Raw genomic sequence first — 18,676 nt, forward strand, 5'->3', positions numbered from 1 at the left:
GCTTTCCATTTGCTTGGTAAATATTCCTCCATCCCTTTATTTTGAGCCTATGTGTGTCTTTGCACATGAGATGGGTATCCTGAATACAGCACACAAATAGGTCTTGATTCTTTATCCAATTTGCCAGTCTGTGTCTTTTAATTGGGGGCATTTAGCCCATTTACGTTTAAGGTTAATATTGTTATGTGTGAATTTGATCCTGTCATTATGATGCTAGCTGGTTATTTTGCCTGTTAGTTGATGCAGTCTCTTCATGATGTTGATGATCTTTACAATTTGGCATGTTTTTGCAGTGGCTGGTACCGGTTGTTCCTTTTCATATTTAGTGCTTCCTTCAGGAGCTCTTGAAAGGCAGGCTTGGTGGTGACAAAGTCTCTCAGCATTTGCTTGTCTGTAAAGGATTTTATTTCTCTTTTGCTTATGAAGCTTAGTTTGGCTGGATATGAAATTTTGGGTTGAAAATTCTTTTCTTCAAGAATGTTGAATGTTGGCCCCCACTCTCTTCTGGCTTGTAGGGTTTCTGCAGAGAGATCTGCTGTTAGTCTGATGGGCTTCTCTTTGTGGGTAACCTGACCTTTCTCTCTGGCTGCCCTTAACATTTTTTCCTTCATTTCAACCTTGGTGAATCTGAAGATTATGTTTCTTGGGGTTGCTCTTCTTGAGGAGTATCTTAGTGGTATTCTCTGTATTTCCTGAGTTTGAATGTTGGTCTGTCTTCCTAGGCTGGGGATATTCTCCTGGATAATATCCTGAAGAGTGTTTTCCAACTTGGTTCAATTTTCCCTGTCACTTTCAGATACACCAATCAAACATAGGTGGTTTGGTCTTTTCACATAGTTCCATATTTCTTGGAGGCTTTGTTTGTTCCTTTTCATTCTTTCTTCTCTAATCTTGTCTTCATGCTTTGTTTCATTAAGCTGATCTTCAATCTCTGATATCCTTTTTTTCCCCTTGATGGATTTGGCTATTGATACTTGTGTATGCTTCACGAAGTTCTCAGGCTGTGTTTTTCAGCTCTATCAGGCCATTTATGTTCTTCTCTAAACGGGTTATTCTAGTTAGCAATTCCTCTAACCCTTTTTCAAGGTTCTTAGCTTCCTTGCATTGGGTTAGAACATGCTCCTTTAGCTCGTAGGAGTTTGTTATTATCCACTTTCTGAAGCCTACTTCTGTCAATTTGTCAAACTCATTCTCCATCCAGTTTTGTTCCCTTGCTGGCGAGGAGTTGTGATCCTTTGGAGGAGAAGACGCATTCTTGTTTTTGGAGTTTTCACCCTTTTTGTGCTTCTTTTTTCTCATCTTCGTGGACTTATCTACTTTTGATTTTTGATGCTGGCGACCTTTGAATGGGGTTTTTGTGTGACCGTCCTTTTTGTGGTTGATGATGCTATTTCTTTCTGTTAGTTAGTTTTCCTTCTAACAGTCAGACTCCTCTGTTGCAGCTCTGCTGGAATTTCCTGGAGGTCCACTCTAGACCCTATTTGCCTGGGTATCACCAGCAGAGGCTGCAGAACAGCAAAGATTGCTGCCTGTACCTTCCTCTGGAAGCTTCATCCCAGAGGGGCACCCATCAGATGCCAGACAGAGATCTCCTGTATGAGGTGTCTGTTGACCCCTGCTGGGAGGTGTTTCCCAGTCACGAGGCATGAGGGTCAGGAACTCACTTGAGAAGGCAGTCTGCCCTTTAGCAGAGCTCGAGTATTGTGCTGGGAGATCTGCTGCTGTCTTCAGAGCTGGCAGGCAGGAATGTTTAAGTCTGCCGAAGCTGCACCCACAGCCGTCCCTTCCCCCAGGTGTTCTGTCCCAGGGAGATGGGAATTTTATGTATAAGCCCCTGACTGGGGCTGTTGCCTTTCTATCAGAGATGCCCTGCCCAGAGAGGAGGAATCTAAAGAGGCAGTCTGGCTACAGTGGCTTTGCCCAGCTGTGGTGGGCTCTGTCCAGTTTGACCTTCCCAGTGGCTTTGTTTACACTGTGAAGAGAAAACCACCTTATCAAGCCTCAGTAATGACGGATGCCCCTCTACCCACCAAGCTCGAGCATCCCAGGTGGACTTCAGACTGCCGTGCTGGCAGCGAGAATTTCAAACCAGTGGATCTTAGCTTGCTGGGCTCTGTGGGGCTGGGATCTGCTGAGCTAGAACACTTGGGTCCCTGGCTTCAGCTCCCTTTCCAGGGAAGTGAACAATTCTGTCTCACTGGCATTCCAGGCACCACTGGGGTATGCAAAAAAACTCCTGCAGCTAGCTCGGTGTCTGCCCAAATGGCCACCCAGTTTTGTGCTTGAAAGCCAGGGCCCTAGTAGTGTAGGCGTCGGAGAGAATCTCCTGGTTTGCGGGTTGCGAAGACCATGGGAAAAGTGTAGTATCTGGACTGGAGTGCTCTGTCCCTCACGGCACAATCCCTCATGGCTTTCCTTGGCTAGGGAAGGGAGTTCCCTGACCCCTTGTGCTTCCTGGGTGAGGTGACGCCCCACCCTGCTTCAGCTTGCCCTCCGTGGGCTGTACGCACTGTCTAACCAACCCCAATGAGATAAGCCAGCTACCTCAGTTGGAAATGCAGAAATCACCTACCTTCTGTGTTGATCTCACTGGGAGCTGCAGACTGGAGCTGTTCCTATTTGGCCATCTTGCCAGCCACCTTCTCTGGGGTTCTTAAAATGTAATCTCCTTCTACCAGTAAGTCCCTCTCTGCCTCTTCATACACACACACACACACACACTATATATATATACACACACTCTCTCTATATATACTATATATACACATATATATACACATCTATCTATCTATCTATCTATCTATCTATCTATCTATCTATCTATCTATCTATCAAGAGAAAGAGAAAGCGAGCTTTGCATGGAGTTCTGTACATGGTGAATGCCTAGAACATGTGATTGCCTGATTGAAATTAGTGAACTGGACCCTTTTCAGGGGTATCTATAGGCAGTGAAGCATTGTAATCTTTTGTATGAGACACAAGCCTGAGGCTTTGATCGATCAGTTAGATGTGCTAAAATTTTGTTCCACTTTTTCACCCAATAAGGCTGTGTTGTCCATTCCCAAGTTATTTTCATCATAGCTGCAGCAGAGGTTATATTTCTCAGGAAGATGAAAGAACTTCTGGGCATTTGGCCAGTGAAATGACTTATAAGCCTTTTGGAGTACGAGACAACATAGATGCTAACTTTGCGCCAGGCATCCTTCCTGACCAGTATCACATGATCAAATATTTGCTGAAATAAAGCACAAGTAAAATATATATTTGTAAAAAAAGAAACTGCTGTAACAGCACTCACATAACTTTAGCATTGCTTTTGTTGAAATGTCAATGTATTTGGTGTTTACAAGTCTAAAAATATGACTAATAAGAACCAGGTAGAAAGAGGAAAACTCATATAAGCTCTTCTTATGTAGCTAGTTCACGTTTTCCCCACTGTTCATCTAGTCCTTTAAACATTTTTTTGTTAGACAATAAAAGTACTATTGTAGAATGGGTTAGAGAATAAAATCACATTAGTTTAACTTAACAGATATTTGTGGAGTTCTTATTATATACACTGATAGGCACACGTAAACCTACACTGCGGTATTTATTTACTTTATTTTAGCCACCAATCTGAACCTTATGAGTAAGGTTAATAGCTAGAAGATTCTATTTCCCTACCTATTTTTCTAAGTTTCCTGGAAAGTAATTCTTGGTTCTAATAGAATTAACCCAATGGAGTAATATAGTAGAAAATAAAATTCAATTACTAAATTGCAATTAATAGCTTTCTAATGATCAGTTACTAACATTACTATGAAGAAGCAATTGATAGAACATTCATATTTTTCCCTTGGGAGTTAAATCTGGATGGGAACTTAGGGATCAAAGGGAAAGGGTTATGAAACTTTACTGTCCATGGGAAGTTACCCAAACAGTTTTAACTGCATTTTAGGGCCCAGAGATTTTAAAAGGTGGTAACTTGAAAATACTTCTGTATAACATTAAATTTTAAAACAAGGCTATGTAACTGTATAAAAAGCATTACCATAACTATGTAAAAATGTGCAAAGACAAAGACTGAAAAAAATTCACTAACTGTTTAGCTATTTTCTTTGGTTAGTGGGACATCTTTTCATTTTTCTATATTTCCAAAATGTTCTGCAATGATCATGCATGATAATAAATAACAAAGGATAGTTTGAAGCATGTTGAGTGGCAGCTGACCTTAGCAAAGCCATGTTTGATATGTTCCCAAAAGGAGAAGAAGAGAGGACTAATTGATGTGGATAAATCACACACAGAAAACTCAGTGTTTTCGTCTGGAAAATGGTGATGGCAGGGTTTGCTCCATTTTATTCACAGGACTGTAATGAGAAGAAATGAAATATTTCATGTAGCAGTCCTTTAGAATATGAAGTCTACAGTCTCTGAGATTATGCTTTTAGATCAACAATTATCTGTAGAAGTTGTGACTGGGATGGGAGTGTCCTATAAAGACTTCTTTGTTTGGCCTTTTTGTTATTCCAGCAATATTTGAGCCTTTTAGTTGCATCACTGAATATAGTGATGAGTACCAGTCCTAGATTTTCTAGAACTTAGTGTTTAAGTATAGCAATTACATCTTTCCAGGTGTCCTGTAGAATTTGCCTCTGTGCTGTTATAGTGGGATAGAGTCTGCTTTTACTTAGTTTTTATTACTCTGTGTTGATTATTGTTAGCAGATGAAGGTTCTATTTGTAATAATAACACTAATAGTTAATTTTGATGGAGTTGCTCAATGCCAGGTCTGGTTCTTATACTTGACCTATGTAACTTCTAGTCTCACATCAACCCTGTAGTAAATACCACTTCATGCCCATTTTACAGATGAAAAAATGAGACACAAGTTAAGACACTTGCCCAGATTCACTCAACACATAGTGGTGGAGCTGAGCTTTAAGGACAGGCCATCTGGCTCCAGAACCCAGGCGCGTCTTCCCTTCTTTGTAATGCAAAGTATATAATAATAACAGAGTTCCTTTCTTCATATATGCATTACTTTATTGATCACTTTAGATCCATATATTTATGTAATAAAAAAATTAAGGTGAGGTTTTTCAATTACTCTTTCTCTTCTACAGGAGTAAAAACATCAACTTAGTAAAATTGTCCTTTATTGTATCCATGAAAACTTAAACTATTGCCCCGCAAATAAACATTGGAATTAACTATAAAACTAGGTTTTGATTTGCAATGCAGGTAAGTTTCCATGGCCTCTTTCTCAAGATTAAGTAAATATTTACACAGGCATATTCCGTAAGTCTTGACACTGTTTGTCTTAGAGAAAAAGGCCTGTGGTAGGATAAAACATGAAATGCTTTTTTTGGGGGGTGTTGTTTTACTTGTACCCAAATTTGCTGAATTGTAAACATGGGCTCTTTTCCTATTTGAAATGGAGATTGCCTGAAGGGTGGTGGCAGCCCTAGTATCTCCAGACTTTTCTAAAATGGTGTTAATTTATTTCAAAAAACACTTATCAATCTCTGTAGATGTGCCCCACTCTTTTTTTGGTTTGAGGAAACAAATCCGCATAGGTAAGACTTATGCCTTGCTGGGTGCTCTAATCCTCACCTTCTTTCTATAGCTAGTAAGAAGGCAGAATCAAGTTTCAAATTTACAGTTAATCTCCAAAGCATCACTCTTTACTTTTTAAAACCTTGTTTTTAATGGAGACATTAAGGTATACTTTGCATAGGTGGAATGCAGGATTGTAAGTCTACAGTTTGTTAAATTCTGATAAATGTATACCCTTACGTAACTTACACCATTATCAAGATACAGAATATTTCCATTACTCCAGAAAGTTCTGTGTTTCTTTCTAGTCAATCTTGCCTCACCTATTTGAATTTTCATTGATATAGGTTAATTGTGTCTGCTCTAGAATGTTATGTAAATGGAATCATATAAGATGCACCGTTGTGCCACGCTTCTTTCACTCAGCATTATGTTTTTGAAAATCATCCATGCTGTCGCATGTGTTGGTAGTTCATTATTGCAAAATTGTATTCAGTTGTATGAATGAAGCAATTGTTTATCCTTTCTCCTGATGTTGGACACATGGGCTGTTTTGAGTTTGGGGCAATAATAAATTAAGCTGCAATTAACATTCTTGTACAAAGCTTTTTGTGGCACATGTTTTCATTTCTCTTGGATAAATTCCTAGGATTGAAATTGCTGGATTATAGAATGGCTATATGACGGGGCGCAGTGGCTCATGCCTGTAATCCCGGCCCTTTGGGAGGCCAAGGCAGGCAGATCAGTTGAAGTCAGGAGTTTGAGTCCAGCCTGGCCAATGTGGCGAAACCCCGTCTCTACTAAAAAATACAAAAATTAGTCAGGTGTTGTGGTGCATGCCTATAGTCCCAGCTACTCAGGAGGCTGAGGTAGGAAAAACCTGGGAGGCGGATGTTGCAGTGAATTGAGATCACGTCACTGCACTCCATCCTGGGTGGAAAAAAAAAAAGGAAAAAAATAATGGCTATATGTATAACTTTTAAGGAAACTGCCCATTTTCCAAAGAGGGTGTATAACATTATACATTCCTATTAGCACTGCATGACAGTCTGGTTGCTCCGTATCCTCACCAACAGTTGATGATGTTGGTCTTTTTCATGAGGAAGCAGTATCACAATGTGATTTTTAATTTCCGTTTCCCTAATTATTAATGGCGTTAGCCAGATTTTCATTTGCTTATGGGTCACTGTATATCTTCCTTTATGAACTATCTTTTGCTCAGTTTTTAAGGGTTATTCGTATTTTCTTTATTGAATATAAGTCTTTTGTCTGTTATATGCATTGTGAATATTTTCTCCAAGGCTGACTTGCCTATTTATTTTTTCCTGGTGTCTTTGGTAAAAAAGGTTTACATTTTGATGACATGTGATTCATTAGTTTTTTTCTTGTATAGTTAGTGCTTTCTGTGTATCATCTAAAAAATATTTGCCTACCTCAAAATCACAGATATGATATTTGCTTATTGTTTTAGCCTTTATACTCAATTTTTAGCTGTATATTCTTAGCTCTTAAGCTTATAGCTGTTATCTATCTCAAAATAGTTTTTGTATTGTGTAAAGTAGGGGTTGAGGTTTACATGCTTGTGAATATGTGTCCACTTGTTCCAGCACCATTCATTAAAAAGACGTTCCTTTCCTCACTGAATTGTTAAACACTGCTGTCTCCACAAAGCTGAGTAGGCATAGTCTTTGTCTTCAAGGGCTTATAGTCCTCAGAATAACTTTTGTACAAAAATTTATTGCTCACTTTTCACACAAAAATAGCACATTTAGTCCAACTATTCTGATGCATATAAATATTATTCTTTTAGAAAGGATAAAGTTCACTTGGCCCATCCAAGAATAGTTATATAAAGTCAACTAATTAATGCAAATTAGTGTAATTTTAGTTGATGTGTTGCCTTGAAGGAATGCAGTACAAGTAACAGTTTAACTTGAGAGAGTTCTCTTACCTTTGTCCTCAGAAGAAAAAAACACTTAAATGTATTCAGTTCTTGGATCACGATTTTTATTCAGGTTTTAAAATTTGTACCTTTGACCTTAGACGTTTCAAGCTGGAGTAAATAGGCATTTTATTTTTGAGGGATTTAAAAATATTTACATAACTTTTATATATAACCAGTTAAATTAGCTTTTAAAAGAATTTTCTTTCACCATTAATACATTTTTTAATAATTTCAAAGCATGAAATAAATTGTTAACATTATAGCTCTTGAATCTTTCCCTATGCAAACATTTATACCCCAGATAGTGCTGCTTTAACATTTTAAAATTTTTAGTTTATTTTAGTTTGAAAGAGTATCTCACTTTGTCACCCAGGCTGGAGTGCAGTGGCGTAATCACAGCTTACTGCAGCCTCAACCTCTTGGTCCCAGTTGATCCTCCCAATTCAGCCTCCTGGGTAGCTGGGACAACAGGCAAGTGCCACCACCATACCTGGCTAATTTTTGTATTTTTTGTAGAGACAGGATCTCGCCATGTTGCACAAGCTGGCCTTGAACTCCTGACCTCAAGCAGTCTTCCCACCTAGCCTCACAAAGTGTTGGGATTACAGGTGTGAGCCATTGTGCCTGAACATTTTTTTATTTGTAGATAATAGCACTTATGACTGCTACTGTGACTCTAAATGTTTTTAGATGGCAAAGAGATGAGTTATGATAGAAAGGGTGTTAGATTATGATGCTAAAAAAAATCTGGGATGTAGGATTCTAAGCCATTTACAAAGTCAAGGTAGTAATATCTTTGTGCTTTGGTTTCCTTTGGTGTAAAATTGGAAGAATAATACCAGATGCCAGAGGTATGGTATAAGGCATAACATGGCGGTTAAGACCTTTAACCACTGTGGTGGGTGGTTAAGAGCTTTAACCAGCATGGTGGTTCAAGATCAGGATGCTGAAGTTCAAATCCTGGCTGTCCAATTGTGTAACCTTAGGCATATTCCTTAAGCTTCCTGAACCTTGGTTTTCTCATCTTTAAAATGGGGATGATAATAGTACTACCTATCCCATGCTTTTGTGAGGATTGAGTCAGACCATCCTTCAGAGGCTTAGTGCTGTTCTTTGATCTCCTGAATCTCTGCGTGTCTTGTGAGCAGAGGCAGACATTGATTACCTTTTATCCTGCACTACCTTTTCAAGGATTACCTTTTATTCTGCATTACCTTTTCAAGCTGTTTTCAAGAGAACAGCTTTGGAGGTTGAAATATATCTCCTTCCAGAGCAAAGGGTAAGTATGCTTACTACCCAGTATAATAAAGATGTCTCCCTTCAGTGCTGTGAGCAATGAACTCCTTCAACCCTGAGCAGGAGTCTTGTGTCTTCTACCAACATCCATAAAATGATGGCAGGCAAACTTGCCCATATCTGAGGAGTTTCCCAGGATGTGGACCTCTCAGTGCTAAAAGCAAGAAAGTCCTGGGCAAACTGAAATGAGTTGCTGGCAAACTGGAATAGGTTGGTCACCCTAAAGTAGGGTCAAATCTCAGAGCCTCTGCAGTTTTGGACAAGCACAGTCTTTGCCACATAGGAAGCAATCAGCAACTTGTAACTTGCATTGCTAGTATTATATAAAGAAAAAAATCTGGCATAAGTTGAAGTGTTTTCAAAATATGAAATAGTCTGTACATATTATATGACTGAATAAATTTGATGTGCTGGCAGATTTAGAAATTAATCTTAAAATCAAATCAGATAGCTATGATGAGCATAGCTTTTATATATAGAATATTGACACAAATTTTATAGATATAAAATATAAGTAACCTTTTATTTCAATATAAGTGTTTTAGTATCATTCTATTTATGAATTCTTACTGTATTAAGGTGGGTGTTTACATGTTCCTTTCTAAATTTTTTGATTGTTTTTATCTAACTTAAAATATCCCCTCTCCTCCTCTTAGGCACCATGATAACATCCCTTTGCCCTAGAGGACACTTGCCAGGGTGTGTCCTGTGCTCTTCTCTTCACTGGTTTTCTCTCTCGCTCAGGGAGCAGACACATGATTGGATCCTCATTTTGAGATTTTATTACTTGTGAGAGGCAAGCCATATATTATTTCATTGATTTCTTGCAAACTGCAGCTCACAATTCTGACAATACCAATTGATAACAACATTTTTAATCTTTTATAAGTTTTTGTAGAGGTTATTGGCACGTTACACACAAACTGACCTGATTAATTTGTTAAATCGTGTGGGTCACAGTCAAACAATCTAATTCCAAATTTAGTTCTTTATAATAACATTTACATGTATATAAGCAAAACTGGTTAATGTAAAAAGTACATGTACAAAGTAAAATAAACTACTGAAGGGATTTCGGCCTTTGGAAGAGGTTAGTGATTCCCCCTCCCCTCAATTTTAATAAGTAAAACCAGTTATATTGTTTATAAAATGAGAATTGACTACTTTTAGTCTGTATTATAGTCAAAGTTGATAAACTAGCTTCACTTTGTATGATATTCACATTTGAACTGTGTATCAGTGTAGACATAGAAAAGTCACAAATTTGAAAGATTTAACGTTTAAAAATAAGCACTATTAGGAGAGTCTAGATCCACAGATTATCTTTAGCACCTCAATCAATAGAGATAAAAATGTTACAAATTAGGTATTCTATCATATTCTTCTGCTTTTTACTGAGTGATGATGGATTTTAGTGTTAGTTTGTTGTTCCATCTATGGTTTCTTTTAGTCTATGATCATTATTTTTATTTTATAGGCAGATAGAACATTACGGGTATAAAAAGCTCTAGCATGTATCTAGTCAACTCTCCCATTTTGCTGAAGAGAAAACTGAGGCTCAGCAAGGTTGCATCATCCAGGTCACAGAATTAATTAATGGTTGAGCCTCATCAGCAACCCAGGCACAGTAAAGTTGGTGAGAATGTCATTTCCTGTTACTTTTAAAATTTCTCTTTCATATATTTAAATCTGGCCTTCACATATCAGGTCAACTAATATGAACAATAATGACTGAATATCTAATGTGGTATCTGGTGGTGAAGTGGGTTTTTGAATGTCTATGAACTGACTGCATTATTATAGGTGTTTCGGTATCTATCAGATCATATCTCCACCATTACTTATGTACTTGTTTTGAATTCTTTCTTAGTAGACGTACAGATTGTATTACATTTGGTTTCTTTTGTTAAGATCAAGAAAATATGGACTCTAGTATAGGGAATATGTTTTATGTGTATGAAATTTGTTACTTATTCAGAGATTGAAATGACTATATTTTACAAAAGATTTTAAGTACTGTGTTCAGCAAGAAAGTTTAAAGGTCACAGAGATTCTACTGTGAATAAACCATTGTTCAAGGTAATTTCCATGAATTATGTAATTAAAAATTCATGCAACTCTATGAAAGAACTACTGCATTCTATAGATGAGGCTGAGAGAGGTTGTTATTATAGATATCTACTCGTGGGAGTGAAGCTTGATAGAACTGAGATTTCAGCGTAGACATTAAGTTCCAGAGCCACACGTAGTCATAGCAATATAAAATAAGCCAGAAAGTCTGCTTATCACATAATATTGGATGAAAGAATCAACAGTTAAGAGAATAGAATTCAAATTAATCTTGGTTCAATAACTAGGTATAGATTAACAACATTAAATATAAGAGGAAAAGGTTAAAGTTATTCACCCATGGAAGAAAAGCGTACTTCTAAAACAGGAGATGAAAAAGTAAACTTTTACCAATACTGGCAGAAAAATATGAGCCAGTCATGACTTGCTCTTATAATTTTTAAAAAGTGTAATAAAAATCTAGAATTTATGAACTAACAGTTACATTTCCACCATGGTTAGAATTTGTAAAATTGCAGTTCTGTCTTTTCTTCTCAATTTATAATCCACTCCATTAGTAAAAAGCTATAACCACAAATCTCTGTGATAAATTTTTTTCTGTCTTGGGCTTTATATGAGGCTGTTATGGAACATCACTCCTAAGATCCTAGAGAGACTTTTGCCTGACAGAATGCTCTAAAGCTCCATTTTAGATCCTTCTGAGATTTTAGTACAAAATTTTATGGTCCCACCTGGATTTGATGTTTGCTCTGAAGTTCTATCTTAATTTGAGAATTTTGGAGAGGCCGAGAATAAGAAACAATTTTTAAATTGAACTCAACAAGTTTCGGTTCCTTTATATTTAACAGTTCTTCTTTAACTTTGCCTCTCCTTTATATTTTATTACCTGAAACACACTAGGGAGTAGTTTGAACAGTCTTTGTGGAAATATCCTTAGGTAGACCACATTGCATTGAATATGTTTTTGACTTTCCATGTGGACCACAGGTGACAGTGCTGCTAAACTTTTTGCTACTCCATAGCAAAGATCCTCTTTCCTCTAGTTTCCAGCAACATTTTCCTCACTTTTCTTCAAGCTGTCACTGATAGCCTCCTTGAAGGCCCAAAGGCTTCTGCTAACAATTCTGAAAGTGAGACATCCTGAAGATGCTTGCAACCGGAAGCTGTCCGCTAACCACGTTGCTTGCAGCTGATTCTCTCTTGAAGGAGTATTGAGCAAGTCACCTTCATGGTCACCACATATGACATTCATGCCAAGCCACGTTCTTGCTTCCACCAGCTTTTTGGGCTTCTCTCCCGCCATTGCCAGCATCTCACTCTGTATTTTTTGCCACACAAAGCTTGCATTACCTCAATACACCTTCAAATCACATAAAACCATAACCTATTCCAGGCTGAATTTGGTGCCTCTGAGCACCCTATAACACTTACAATACTGTAGGTACTTTCATAACACCTTTGAAAGATCTTTATTACTGTATTGTGGCATTCTGTGGTACCTGGATTAAAGTTTTAGCTCTGATACTAATTAGCTTTGTGACCTTGGCCAAGTTATTGGGCCCCTCTGAGGCCTCATCTTTAACATAGGGATAGATGAAGTCTGAGCTTCATCATTAACATAGGGATAATAATACCATTTTTCTCATAGGATTATTGGGATTACATGTGATAATACAGGTAAGTGCTTAGAAGATAATCTAGCAGAGTAAATGCTCAATAAGTATTAGCCATGATTATTAATGATCTGAACTAATGGACAGGATATATTCATCGAGATTGCTGGATTGCAGAGCAAAACTGACATAAAGGTGACTCTGCTTCATCCCTCAAAGCACTTCTGTTTTTAGGGAGATAGTGTAGATCTCTACCTTCTCAAGAGGTAGGATGTAAACTGAGTCATCAGAATTATCTTTGTCAACCTTTCCCACCTTCTGTTTTAGGTCTACAGGACAATCCTTGGTTCTGTGACTGTCGTATTTCCAAAATGATCGAGTTGTCAAAGGTTGTTGACCCTACTATAGTGCTTCTGGATCCACTGATGACTTGCAGTGAACCTGAACGCCTCACAGGAATTTTGTTTCAGCGGGCTGAATTGGAACATTGTCTGAAACCATCAGTGATGACCTCAGCCACCAAAATCATGTCTGCTCTCGGCAGTAATGTTCTACTGCGGTGTGATGCCACTGGCTTCCCCACCCCACAGCTCACATGGACCAGATCTGACAGCTCGCCAGTTAATTATACAGGTATTTTCTTAATTCAGCCCCATGATCAAAGGAGTTTACTAAGCTCTGAAGTTAACATCATGTTTTGTGTGATTTGAAATTAGCTAGTTAACACTAATAAAATATTTCAAGATTATTGGGTGCAAGAGATTTTAAAGGTACATTTTATTGGTTAGTATTCTCCTCAGTTTATCTAACTACCTAGATAAAATTAGACAATCTAAACTCTTTTTCTTAGGTAGAATGAAACAATGCAGTGAATGGATCAATGGCAGACAAGGCCTTTGTCTTGCTTCATCATCTTGGATACAGCTCACTTCAAAATGTACAACTATTACAATTTTTTAAAAAGGGCCTTTTGCTGGTCGGGTGCGGTGGCTCACGCCTCTAATCCCAGCACTTTGGGAGGCCGAAGTGGGCAGATCACCTGAGGTCAGGAGTTTGTGACCAGCCTGGCCAACATGGTGAAACTCCATCTCTACTAAAAATACAAAAAGTAGCCGGGCTTGGTAGTGCGCACCTGTAATCCCAGCTACTCAGGAGGCTGAGGCAGGAGAATCGCTTGAACCTGAGGGGCAGAGGTTGCAGTGAGTCAAGATTGCACCACTGCACTCCAGCCTGGGTGACAGAGTAAGACTCCGTCTCCAAAATAAAACAGCAACAACAACAACAACAAAAACGCCGGGTGGAGCGAAGCTTTTGTACAAGTCTCTCATTTTTGAATAATTATTTAAATAATAAATTACATGGAGACCTTATTGTGAATCAAAAAGTATAATTTTTAGAAATATTGATTATATAGACTTTTCAGATTCTAGTGTGACAATATGCATGCTTTGTACCCAGTTTCAAGAGTGTTATTCTGACAATTAAAGTGATATATTTTTAAAACTCTTCAAAATTAAACTAAAATTCAGGTTGAAATAATGAAACGTGGTGGAAATAAAGAAGTTAAGGTCTAATGTTCCTATATATAGATAGTCAATGGTCCACAGTTTCAGCTTGTGAGTTAAGTTTTGGGTTACTGGGATATTGTTCTGTGCATTATTATTCTTTAAAAAGCTTCTGAAATCAAGACAGAATGAAAATATACCCAGATATCAGAGTTTAGGATAGCAAAATTCTGATTTTTAAAAAAATTATATGTTATTCTGTAAACAGAAGAATCCATGATTTGCTAGTTTATCTAAGTTAAATATAAAATAAATCATTCCAAATACAAATGATGACTCTGCCATGCCAGAAAATGATCTGCTGTACCTCTGGCTAGAAGGATCTATGCATTTTATTACCGTGAAAACATATCATAAGCAATACTTATGTAAGGTCATATGATACACATTCTATAGAATCGCAGTGACTTAAAACTGAAAGGGACCTTTGAGATTACTTTATCTCATCCTCTTATAAATGCAGAAACAGAGGCCTAAAGACAGGAATTGACTTATTCACAACCACATGCTATTTAGTGGGCAAAAGTTTCTAAAACCCAAGTCTCCTGATTCCCAGCCTTTTATTTTTTAAAAATACTGTTCCCTATACAGACCTCACAACACCTGGCAGCTCCTAGACCTTGATGTAAGCAGTTTGCAGAACCATCGCCCACTGTCAGAGACTTGCAGGGTGCCATTTCCCTCTCGGTTTCTGTGAGAGATGCATGTAGAGCGGATAGTTGTTTCCTCCTCAGTTGGCATGGTTGCTTGAATTTTCCTTTTGTTCCTCACAGAGTATACATTTGTTTTCTTCCAGTAATACAAGAATCTCCAGAGGAAGGAGTCAGATGGTCCATAATGAGCTTGACAGGCATTTCTTCCAAAGACGCTGGGGATTACAAGTGTAAGGCCAAAAATCTGGCTGGGATGTCAGAAGCTGCGGTTACTGTGACAGTGCTTGGCATTACCACAACTCTGATACCACCAGACACTTCTGAAAGACCTGGAGATCATCCTGAGTGGGATGCCCAGCCGGGATCTGGAAGATCTACATCTAGCACATCATCATATCCTTGGTCCTCTTCCTTCTCCCCCACATCTTCTTTTTCTGCTTCTACTTTGTCTCCTCCCTCTACTGCTTCCTTCTCTTTATCTCCTTTCTTCTCCTCCACTGTTTCTTCAATCACAACTCTGAGCACAAGCATCTCAGCCACCACCATGGCCAACAAGCAATCATTCCAGCTCCACCCAGATGGGAAAAGAAATTTAAAGGCAGCAAAGAGTGGAAATAAGCTTCCTCCAGCCAGCACAAGTAAGAAAAAAGAGCTGGCATTGTTGGATCAAACAATGCTTACGGAGACAAATGCCACAATAGAAAACCTCAGGGTGGTCAGCGAGACTAAAGAGAGTGTGACATTGACGTGGAATATGATCAACACCACACATAACTCTGCAGTGACTGTGTTGTATTCCAAGTATGGTGGGAAGGACCTGCTGCTGTTGAATGCAGACTCCAGCAAGAACCAAGTAACCATAGATGGCTTGGAACCTGGTGGGCAATACATGGCCTGTGTCTGTCCAAAAGGAGTGCCTCCCCAGAAAGACCAATGCATCACCTTTTCTACCGAAACAGTAGAAGGAGATGATTCTCAATGGTCTCTCCTTCTCGTGGTGACCAGTACTGCCTGTGTTGTTGTCTTACTATTGATTTGTTTCTTGTTGTACAAAGTTTGCAAACTGCAATGTAAGTCAGAACCTTTTTGGGAAGATGATTTGGCAAAAGAGACTTATATCCAATTTGAGACCCTGTTTCCCAGGTCTCAAAGTGTAGGTGAGCTCTGGACACGAAGTCACAGGGATGACTCAGAAAAATTGCTGCTTTGTTCGAGGTCAAGTGTGGAATCTCAGGTGACTTTTAAAAGTGAAAGTTCCAGACCAGAGCATTATTGCTAAGGTTGTGCAGCTCAGGTGCATGTGAGCTACAAAATTAGCATCTAAGGGTATAATTGACCCTAGGTTTGGATGACTTTTGGACAGACTTTCACATTGTGTGTGAAAATCACAAATGGAATGCTTTTAAGTGTGTTTAAAAAATAGCATGAGACCTCTGAACTGAAAAGACAAATAACGTTGATTTTTTTTCTTGTGTGGAAAAGGTCTACAGAAATAATTTTTAGAGTGTTGCATACTAAATTATTAATACTTTTTAGGGTACTGTTTTAGTTCTTAAAAATAAGTTCATATGAAAGTAGCAAATGAACTCTGTATTTAAAAATACAGTTTTTTGAGTAACGAGGAAACATTAGCAAAACCAGCTAAGCCTTGATGTTTATTCATGTTCGAAGTGCATTATGGCATTTTCTGTGGACGTTTTCTGACGTTGCCTAATGGAGAGTGTGGGATCACAAAGGATTTTTTGTTCACTAAGGTTAAATCTAACTCATGGGGGAGGGAGGGCTCTGTCTCTTCATACCATTATACATTGTAATACTATAGAGTTGTGTTCATATTGCATGTAAGAAAAACGTTTGCTTTTCTTTAGAAATATAGGTATTAGTAAAAGTAAGTATACAAAGAGGATTATGACAAATAGACCATTTCTTTAAAAATGGTAACTGTTGCATTGAAACACATCTGCTGACAGATAATATGGATATTTAAAAATAACTTTAAATCAGTCTTTTAATATTTTGCTATTTGCTCTTATTTTCTCTCTTCTTTCTTCCTTCCTGGTCTTCCCTCCCTTTCCTTCCTTCATTCCTTCTTTCTTCTGCTTTGTCAGAAGATATACAAGTGGCCAAAGAATCACAAGCCAAGCAGTTTGTCTTCTGCCATATTATCTTTTGATTTCTGTGATAAATAAAAAGCTTTTGAAATTACTTACTGCCCTTTGAAAGTCTGTTTTAGAGCCCCAAAGGATATTTGAGAATTTTGAAAGGGAAGCCTCAGTAGATTCATTTGGTTAGACTCTTTTCCTAGGTTAAAAACATCGGGGAACTTAAATACATAGGAAAGGAGTTCATAAATAAAATTTAGTTTTTTTAGAAAGGGAATATTTTAATAACTGTAGTGTACTATAAGAGACATCTTGTGGCTTTAAGATTAATGATAGTGATAAGACCCACTCAAGCATCTCACAGGGCTGATATTACATGCAACTTAGCAGGATGCAACCTGGCCCAGTGATTTCCAGGAGACAAGGACACCTCAGCACAGATGCAACTTTCATAAATCTTAGAACAAAGCCTACCCTTACTAGATTAAACCTGCTCTATGAAAGAAACACTTGGTATTTGACCCAGACTGAATACATATATAAGAAATGGGAAAGATCTCCCAAACTCTGAGAATGGTCCTCAAATAGAAGCCCTCCTAGTCAGTTGGTCATCTGACCTCTGACTATATCCGGCCCATGACACCAGCCAACTCCTGCTTTCCTTGTAAGAGGATGAAATTTAAGTAAGTCAATGAGTGATGACACCCATTTCTATAGGAGGATCAAGGGAGAGTGGCCAGGGCCTGGCTGTGATCGAGAGATTGGGTGAGATCTGAGGAACACTCTACAGTGTGTCTGGCAGTTTTTGTTCTATTTTCACATCTGTTGCTGCCTTCTACCTTCACTTCATGCCTCTGTTTTGGAGGTAGACACCAGGCAAAATTTGCCAAAATTACTTTTAAGACCACTCTGGTCCCACAGGAAGGTGGGCTCCTAGGAGGAGGGTGGTAGGAATGCTGTAAGCTGGGGGACACCCTGGGCTTGAAGAGCCACCCACCAACTGGTGTGTCTCTAGCCTCAGCTATGGGAGAGGAGCTCCCCGTCCCCAAAGGTCCTGGCATCATGACCCCACAGACCAAGAAGGCTCAAGTACAGCTTCTCCACAGAAAGCTTATCTGTTGCCCGCCAACCAGGGAAAGAGACTTCTCCAACAGACCCCTGGTCTAATGCTGTTAGCAAAGTCACCAAATCACCAACAGGCCTGTTGCTGCTATCTCTGTTCCTCTGCATGCTCCCAGTGAGACAGTGCGGCTTCCCCAGGGCTTTACCACCCCTACAATGCCTACTGGGTGCTGCTGGCAGCAGCCCATGCGCAGCACATCCAAATCACGGGGCTCCCTCACCTCAGAGTTGCCACTCTGCACCTGGCTGCCCTGGAGGCCTGTGAGCTGCTGCGTGATCATCCTGAGTGTGCCAGATTACCCCCAGTGGCACCACAGGCATTGCCAGTCACCTCCTGGCCACAGTTAAGAAAGCAGCTGCCACCTCCAGAAACAGCTAGGGTGAGGAAGAATGAATCCCAGATCCCAAAGCAAGCACTCTCTCTAGCAGGACTGGGTTAGTAACCATCAGAGTTGGTTGTTACAAAGTGAGGTTCCTCCTTGTCTTGGCTCCCTTTGGCACACTCCGCTTCCTTTTCCACTTCTCTGCCATGCTGTGACATGGCAGAGGCCTCACTGGAAGCTGGTCAGATATAGTGGGTAGATCTTTGACTCTTAGGCCTCCAGAATTGTGAACCAAAGTAAACCTCTCTTCTTTATAAATTACTCAGTGTCCTGTTCTGGTGACTCTCCCTTACTCCTGTCCATTCTGTTATGACCACAGAAAACAGACTAAGGAAATTCTTATGGATAGAAGATGCATTCTTACCTTAAATCTTAGAAACCTCAGC

General features: G+C 39.0%; 1 protein-coding gene across 1 annotated transcript in view; it reads left to right on the forward strand.

Annotated features, from left to right (window-relative positions):
• The window catches only part of LRIT3 (leucine-rich repeat, immunoglobulin-like and transmembrane domains 3), a 33,883-nt gene extending 16,427 nt beyond the window's left edge, over positions 1-17,456 (forward strand). Inside the window, exons 3-4 of the mRNA XM_011970569.1 lie at positions 12,793-13,098; positions 14,827-17,456. Coding sequence (XP_011825959.1) covers positions 12,793-13,098; positions 14,827-15,962 — 1,442 coding nt within the window. The 3' untranslated portion in view covers positions 15,963-17,456. The remainder of the gene's footprint in view (positions 1-12,792; positions 13,099-14,826) is intronic.
• Positions 17,457-18,676: the final 1,220 nt, after the last annotated feature.

Source organism: Mandrillus leucophaeus, unplaced genomic scaffold (assembly GCF_000951045.1).
Source record: "Mandrillus leucophaeus isolate KB7577 unplaced genomic scaffold, Mleu.le_1.0 Scaffold956, whole genome shotgun sequence".
Classification (NCBI taxonomy): Eukaryota; Metazoa; Chordata; class Mammalia; order Primates; family Cercopithecidae; genus Mandrillus; species Mandrillus leucophaeus.